Here is an 8703-nt window from a genome sequence, read left to right as displayed (position 1 = left end):
GTAGTTTTAACCCTTTGCAAAAGTTAGGGGGGAAAAAATCGCGTTGTTTTAGAAGGTGCGCAAAGGCGACGTGAGTTATTGCACACGCGCACTTCAAAGTAGGCGTTCCCTAACGGAAAAATGCAGATGTCACGCCAATAGGAGCTCGTGCTTGGCTCTGCCCACTATGACTCATTTGCTCCGATTGGAAACGACAGGCTCTTGGTTTAGTTCGAAAAAAAATCTTTGACTCTCGTCTTTTTTTTTTTTCTTTGTCAACCACCGGCATGCGCAGTGCGCATGTTTATTCTCACTTCCTGGTCCGGAATTTGGAAAACTGCACGGCTAGGAGCAGGGTGAAAAGTACATCAGTGCACCCATAGGGCAGTGATCCGCAAAGACACTTCGGGACCTACTCGACTACCGCAGGTGGAAAGATGTTCTGGTGATCTGGGTATGGCAAGCTGGGCCTTTGTTGTCGGCTCTGGGTGACATGAAATGCCGCTGTGGTCGCTACCCCGTGCCGACTCTACGACTATGGCCTCGCCACTGCCGCCCTGCACAGCTGTCATATACTCTGCCCTGGCAATCGTCGCTCTTCTCCTGCTCTCCGCGACTGCTGTGAATGCCTCCCAAGGCGACAAGGAGCCAGTTTACCAAGGCTGTGTCACGCAATGTGTCCGGACCAACTGCACCGGAGCTCGGCTCAGAGGTTTTCAGTCTACACAGGCGCCTTACATGGCGCTGACAGGTAAGGGTTTTCTGCCGCTGCCACGTTCTGGAAGTTTAAAAACTAGCTGGTTCGCGTTGGGGAACCAGTCGCCAGCCAGCTAACGTTACTACTAGAGCAGCATCCACTGATATCGTAGCTAGCTAACCAATTTCGTTATCAGTGTGGAAATGAGAAATGCTTAAAATGCGTATTGCTGTCATTTTAAATGCATTGGTTTGCCTGTTCTGCATTGGTTAGCTGTTCGTATACTCAGACAGTGTTGCATTTTGGTGATCACTGCATGAAGTTTTGAAGCCAGTTGAATTGGTGCTACTAATGAATTATTTGTGACGCAACAAGCCTGAGCCCATTTGGTTTCTGTCAAATCAATTAACTACAGACTGTCAATGACCATTATGGTGTTGTGTTCCATCAGATAAGTTGGCTTACTGCTGTAGATTGTCAGGAACGACCACCAAAGCCACTTTATTCTTGCTAAGCAAGGTCAGAGTCAAAAAGAAGAGTGAACCCATAGGCTGTAATTGAACACTGCCCATTTTATTTCATTGTGTGTGTGTGTGTGTGTGTTCTAACTCCAGCTTTCTGTCCCTTGTCCAGGCTGGACGTGTCGTGATGACTGCCGGTACCAGTGCATGTGGCAAACAGTGGGACTGTACCAGGCTGAAGGCTACAGCATCCCACAGTTCCATGGAAAGGTATGGTTCTATGCATTCTATGGTCAACCTTACCATGAGATCCTTAGTGCAGAGTTATCCAATGTCAATAAATGGCTTTCGGATAACAAACTTTTTCTGCATCTTAGAAAAACAGAATCCCTCGGTTTTAGTGTCAAAGTGGGCACAAAACCTCAGTCAGTTACCACGAGTGTGAACTGAATAGGTACCTAACCGGTGAGACTGGTCCTGAAGGTTTTAACAATGTTAAACCAAAAATGTAAATTCCTAGCTTGGGACATCAACATATTTTGATAGTGACACCCTAAGGACTCTGGCTGGTGTGCTAGCTCAGTGTCACTTTGATTATGCGTGCACATCATGGTTAACCAGCAGACCCAAACATCTAAAGAATAAGCTACAAACCAATCAAAACAAGCTGGTGAGAATTGTACTGAAGCATTTTAAGCAGCTAGGCTGGCTATCTGTAGAGGAAAGGGTCATATTAATTAAACTGTTCCACAGATTTGTTACTGACTCAGCCCCAGGTACCTATCAAATTATTTTACTTATATTACAGATTTCTACCAATACAACGCCAGAGACTCTGTTGCCAGTCTTACATTAAAGAGCCTAACTGCTCAGAACACCTTTTTATACACCTGCACTGTTGAGTGGAACAAACTACTACAGCAACTCAAATCCATGCTGACCATAACATTTAAAAAATAATGTCAAAAGCTGACTAATGATTGAGTAATATAACAATTGTTTCTTGTCTGTATCATTTTGTTATTACAGTCTTCATTTCAAATGGATTACATTTAGGTTTTGTGTCACTGATCTACACACAATACCCCATAACGTCAGTGGAATTAGGTTTTTAGAAATGTTTACGAATGAATAAAAAATGAAAAGCTGATATGTCTTACGTCAATAAGTATTCAACCCCTTTGTTATGGCAAGCCTAAATAACTTCAGGAGTAAAAATGTGCTTAACAAATCACATAATAAGTTGCATGGCCTAACTATGTGTGCGATAATGGTGTTTAACATCATTTTGGAATGACTACCCCATCTCTGTACCCCACACATACAATTATCTGTAAAGTCCCTTAGTTGAGCAGTGAATTTCAAGCACAGATTCAACGACAAAGACCAGGGAGGTTTTCCAATGCCTCACATGGGTAAAAAAAAATAATGAAAAAGCAGACATTGAATATCCCTTTGAGCATGGTGAAGTTATTAATTACACTTTGGATAGTGTATCAATCACAGGAGGCTGCTGAGGGGAGAATGGCTCATAATAATGACCGGAATGGAGCAAATGGAATGGCATCAAACACCTGGAAACCATGATGCTGGCCTTCTAGGCGGAGTTCCTCTGTCCAGTGTCTGTGTTCTTTTGCCCATCTTAATCTTTTCTTTTTATTGGCCAGTCTGAGATCTGGCTTTTTCTTTGCAACTCTGCCTAGAAGGCCAGCATCCCAGAGGCGCCTCTTCACTGTTGATGTAGAGACTGGTGTTTTGCGGGTATTATTTAATGAAGCTGCCAGTTGAGGTCTTGTGAGCCTGTTTCTTGTGAGCCTGTCTGTTTCTCAAACTAGACACACGAATGTACTTGTCGTCTTGCTCAGTTGTGCACCGGGGCCTTGCGCTGTTCTGTGAAGGGAGTAGTACACAGCATTGTACGAGATCTTCAGTTTCTTGGCAATTTCTCGCATGGAATAGCCTTCATTTCTCAGAACAAGAATTGACGTACGAGTTTCAGAAGAAAGGTCTTTGTTTCTGGCCATTTTGAGGCTGTAATCGAACCCAAAAATGCTGATGCTCCAGGTACTCAACTAGTCTAAAGAAGGCCAGTTTTATTGCTTCTTTAATCAGGACAACAGTTCTCAGCTGTGCTAACATAATTGCAAAAGGGGTTTTCTAATGATCAATTAGCCTTTTTTTAAATGATCAACTTGGATTAGCTAACACAACGTGACATTGGAACACAGGAGTGATGGTTGCTGATAATGGGCCTCTGTAAGCCTATGTAGATATTCCATTAAAAATCTGCTGTTTCCAGCTACAACAGTGATTTACAACATTAACAATGTCTACACTGTATTTCTGATCAAGTTGATGATATTTTAATGGACAAAAAATTAGCTTTTCTTTCAAAAACAAGGACATTTCTAAGTGACCCCAAACTTTTGAACGGTTGTGTGTGTGTTTTATTTAACTAGCAGCTCTTGTTCAGTACTAGCCCTTCTAATTCAAGTGGTCCAAGTCCTTGATTAGTTGGATAAGGTGCGCTAGTACTGCAATATATCAAATTAGTGGAACGTTTTGGGGGTACTCAAAGAGGTTTGGCAATTAAGCACTAGGCTATATATATGGGGATGATGAAAGACTAGGAGTCACTCTATTTTGTCTCACTCTTTCCTTATTTGTCCCGCTCTCTTCTACAGTGGCCATTTGCGCGGTTCCTGTGCTTCGAGGAGCCAGCATCTGCTCTAGCCTCTCTGCTCAACGGCCTGGCCTGCCTTCTGATGCTGCTGCGCTACCGCAGCTCTGTGCCACGCCAGAGCCCCATGTACTACACCATCACCGCCTTCTCTCTGGTGTGTTTTGAATGTGTTTGTTTCGTGAGCGTGTCGTGTGTAAGACAGAGGTCCACCAAGACTTACACCATTGTAGCATTTTCCTATACATTCTAATGTGTGCATTTGAGTGTACGGAAGTTTCATGAATTTAAGTTTTCAGAAACTTAACCTTTTTGCTTATTCATATTCAAATATACTTATGTAAACTTGTTTTTTTTAATAAGTTCTCTTTATTCAGGTTTCTCTCAATGCTTGGTTCTGGTCCACAGTGTTCCACACCCGGGACACCTATCTCACTGAGGTAATGGTCAAAACCTATCATAACCTACCTAACCTTCATACAGCAAGTGATTAATACAGCATGTGTTACAATTAGGGTATAGCCATCTGTGACACATAGCATACGTTGAGAAACCAGGGTAGAAATCAATTCCACTTCAATTCCTGTTGAATTGGACACATTTCTCAATAGAAATGCAGTTTGTTTTCTCAATTGAGTGAAATTTGGATGGAGTAAAAGCCCCAACCCTGACAATCAGTTTGGACTTGCGGGTAGCTACAACATACTTTAAGCTACAGTGTGATTCATTCAATGCCAAACCATCTGCCAGGACAAGAGAGAGCTTCCACTCAATCTTTTAAAACGAACAGGCAATTAGCTAATCCGATTAACCAAGCTCTTAGGGTCTAATGACATTGTTGTCTTGTACTGCCATTAAACTGTATGATCCTCAGATTTCATCAGTCACCAGTCACCATTTTTGTGGTGTTCAATTCATGAGTTGAAAACGACCTATTTTATTTTCTATTAACATTTTTCAATTCGTGAATTAGGATGCAGCGTAATAATTCAGATGGAACTGTTAACAGGCATTTGCCATGGATTGTTGTCAATAACTAACACCTCATCACCAATCCCTCGAGGTCGAGGATGATCTCTTCACTGTTTTTTTGTTGTTGGTCAGAACTAACCGTTTTATAAACCAAAAATATATTTTCCAATTTGTTTGTATTTACCTTTCTTCAAGAAAATGGACTACTTCTGTGCATCTGCTGTCATCCTCTACTCCATTTACTTATGCTGTGTGAGGTAAATTACAAACAGGCTTTTTTCCTCATACTTTTTCCTCAAGAATATTGTTGATTAACCCCTATGACGTACGGTAAAAACACTGAAGGACCATTGGCAAAGGCAAACTGCATCAGTATAGAATAGACCTCAATAAGCCATGAGTGATAATATTTATGTTCATCTTATGTTAATATACATACATAGCTGTTGCGGTCGGCAACAAAAATGTCCTTCCATAAAGTGCTTTATTCCTGGTTTTGTTAATAGATGGCTCGTAAACACAAGGAAAATATAAAAGGTGGTTATTAACCTCTGTATGGTTATATTTTAGGACAATGTATGATATGACATTGACCCTTCTATCTCCCCAGGACGTTGGGGCTGAAGAGGCCGGGGGTGTCCAGCATGGTAGGGGTTCTGCTCATCCTGGCCTTCACCTCCCACGTGTCTTACCTGACCTTCGTCAGCTTCGACTATGGTTACAACATGGCTGCCAACGCCACCATAGGTACGTTTAACCGTACCTTAATCCATAACAAGCAAAGAACACAAATATTTAATTCTAGTCAATTGTTCCCATGGTAACATTCACTTTAGCATTTCCCTGCTTGCGGTCAGTCTCAATCGCTCTCGTTTTCCCTACCACACTATCCCCTACCCCCTCCACCCTCTCTCTCCACCACCTCCTGGTCCCTATCCCTCCCACAGGCATAGTGAACCTGCTGTGGTGGCTGTGCTGGTGCTGGCAGAACCGGCGGACACTCCCCTACTGGTGGAAGTGTGGCGTGGTGGTGGTGCTGCTCCATGGCCTGGCCCTGCTGGAGCTGCTCGATTTCCCGCCACTGTTCTGGGTCCTGGATGCCCATGCAGTCTGGCACCTCAGCACTGTGCCTGTGCATTTCCTCTTTTACAGGCACGTATACCTCTTGTCTATCGACCTATTCCAGTGGAAGCTGGTAGATAGAGAAATGGGGAGGACAGGCTCATTGTAATGGCTACTTGCTCCCACTTACTCCACAGAGCACTTTTTCATGTCTTTGAAAGCTATAAACAGAGAGCTCACTCAAGTTCTTCTACTCCAAAAGTAGTCCTCATGGATAATCCATAAAAGGACAGCACTTGAAACCTTTCAATAGCTTCCCCTCGACCTTTACACAACCATCATCCAACATCTAGGCTTGCATTCGTTTTGCACCTCTATTCCATAACCAACTTCATCTCTTTTTCCTCCCCCCTCTACAGTTTCTTGATAGACGACAGTCTCCATCTACTCAACACAGAGAAGACTGGTGTGAAACTGGAGTAGCAGGAGCTCATCACCACTTAACCCCACCTCTTTCCTCACTCACCAATCAAGGCAGCCGGACACCAGAATGGGGTGGAGCTCAGTCACCATGGCTACCTGCACTGCACCTGCTTGTCTATGAATTCCATCAAAGTAGACTTTTTTTGTTGACTTTTTCATGTTTTTTGAGGGGTTGATGAAATGATTTGAAATATTTATTTTTCACGTTAGATTTTTCTTGACTTGATTGATGTTTGCATTCAGTAAGCTTTGCCTTGTATAGAGTGAGAAATAAGGCCCCTTTGTCATCAAACTTTATCTAAATACTATATTGATTCATCCTGGACATTTACACAGTAGACCCGATGCACATTGGGTATCCACCAGCAATCGTACACATGCATATCGATTTGATTGAAGGCCTCTACAGAATAGGCATCGTAGGCTTGATGTTAGCTGTGTCAAAATCGGGCAGACATTTTGAAAGTGATCGAAAACGGGCCTTCATTCCTGGGTCATGTTCAATAGGCACGAAACGGAAGAAAGTGGTCTGAAACGGAGAGGTTCCATCTGAACTTGTCCAATGAGAAACGGTGTGCCCTAATAAACATAACCCTCTTGTCCATGAGGGCACGGTTTGAGTTTACATTATAGAAGCTGCGGCCACCAGATGGCTCCACTACCACCCATAAGTGGAATCCACTCTCGGCACAACACTGCATGTGCCCAAGTCTGTGTGTGCCAAAAGTGGCCTTACATACACAGGGAGAGAGGTGCCCGCTGTCAGGGTGGGGGTGCCAGCATATTGTTCTGGAGTGGGGGGAAGGGGACCAGGGAGTATGTTTGGAGGCCATTCCAGCTGACTGTTTTATTATTTCTTTCTCTCGCCATCTCACCTTTATTTTTGTGCCTATGCTATTTCCATTGCTGCTTCTTTTAAAATGGATTTTCAAATGAGATTTGGTATTTTTTTGCCGTTTAGGATTTATTTGACATTGTTGTGTTGATTGGTTTTCTCGGTTATGATCACTTGTTGGGGGGGGTTGGTGTTGTTATCATGTAAAGGAAGTCTTATTTGTTATTCACCTTGATTGCCTTTCTGTGTGAGGAGAAGGAGAGATGGGAGCGGAATAATGGTAGAGTTGTGTTAGAGTTGTGGACAGGGGGAGTGTACTGTGCAGTGAACCTATTGTACTTAACAAGTGAGGGTCAGACACAGGGCGTGACTGATAACACCTGGTTTACTGTGTGTGCCCCGCCCCCCAGTTTTGGATGTGTTTGGATGCATTGTACCCATGGTCTCAATATCACACACTACTCAATGCTACCACACCACTCTGGAGAATGTTTTCTCTCCACTTTTGCCTTACATGTAACACCCTGCCTTGTCATTTTGTTGTTTGTGTACGTACATTACACAATCTGTAGGCTTGGTAACTTATTACCATTTCCTTTGCCACGCTTAACCATCTGCCTTTCCTATGTTGCTCTCTAGAACTAAACATTGGCAACTAAATTGTAATAGCTTGAATTCATACAAAGTATAACTCTCTTTCCATGTGTTTGCTGTGCCATTGTTATGTGCACTTTGTGTATGCATGTCACCGTGTGTGTGCATTCTAAATTCTGTCCACGCCTTTGTATGTGAGCATGTGAACAATGAAGAGTATGTGTTGCTCATGTCTCTCCTCAAGGTTCTGTTATTGCTGCGGATGACCATCATGAACTGACTCGATGTGTGTGAGAGGGCGAGCGCGCGTGTGTGATAACACTACCCTTGAAGTAGACCCCCTGTGTGTGTGTGGCTTCACTGAAAGCCAGAGGAAGTGATATGTGGGGGAAGAGGGTTACAGGAAGATCAGGAATAGTAACAGAGGACTTAGACTAAAAACAGTTTTGTTCTGAATCATATTATTTGCTTTATTATTATTTTGTTTACCATGTGCTTTTTATAAACCATTGACCTTCACCATATGATATTGTCTGAATCCAAAACAAGGCATATCAACCCTTTGCTTTAGTCACGGTGGGAGTTTTTTTTTAGTTCACTGTAAGCTAAAATGAAGGCAATGTCAAAACGGGACTTCATATTGTATAGAAACAATCTCAAAATGGAGACATCGCTTATCAACAATGTTGTTTCATATTCAATTTGTCTACATATTTCATAGCCCACCTGGCCTCAAGATGGCAGTATTAACAACCCCAAAAAATGAATAATACCACCTTTTGGCAGGTTGGGCATCATATTTCATATTACCTACTATGATAAGAGTGAAAACTACTGGTAGTTATTATTGTTAAATGACAACAGTGTACTAATACTTCTGCTCAGTCCAGGAAGCAAGTTGATAACCTCTTTGAACGAAGTTAGATATCTCTTCCTGGTG

At 42.7% G+C, this 8703-nt stretch overlaps 1 protein-coding gene across 1 annotated transcript; it reads left to right on the top strand.

Moving 5' to 3' along the window:
* The first annotated feature begins 267 nt into the window (after window positions 1–267).
* pgap3 (post-GPI attachment to proteins phospholipase 3) lies at window positions 268–8282 on the top strand. Its single transcript, XM_029713099.1, has 8 exons — window positions 268–730; window positions 1310–1407; window positions 3822–3974; window positions 4195–4257; window positions 4985–5046; window positions 5400–5536; window positions 5737–5941; window positions 6271–8282. Exons 1-8 carry the CDS (start codon window positions 478–480, stop codon window positions 6332–6334), a joined length of 1035 nt encoding a protein of 344 aa, XP_029568959.1. The 5' UTR covers window positions 268–477; the 3' UTR covers window positions 6335–8282.
* Window positions 8283–8703: the final 421 nt, after the last annotated feature.

Source organism: Salmo trutta, chromosome 2 (genome assembly GCF_901001165.1).
Source record: "Salmo trutta chromosome 2, fSalTru1.1, whole genome shotgun sequence".
In the NCBI taxonomy this organism is placed as follows: Eukaryota; Metazoa; Chordata; class Actinopteri; order Salmoniformes; family Salmonidae; genus Salmo; species Salmo trutta.
This window is presented reverse-complemented; position numbering and strand designations above follow the sequence as displayed.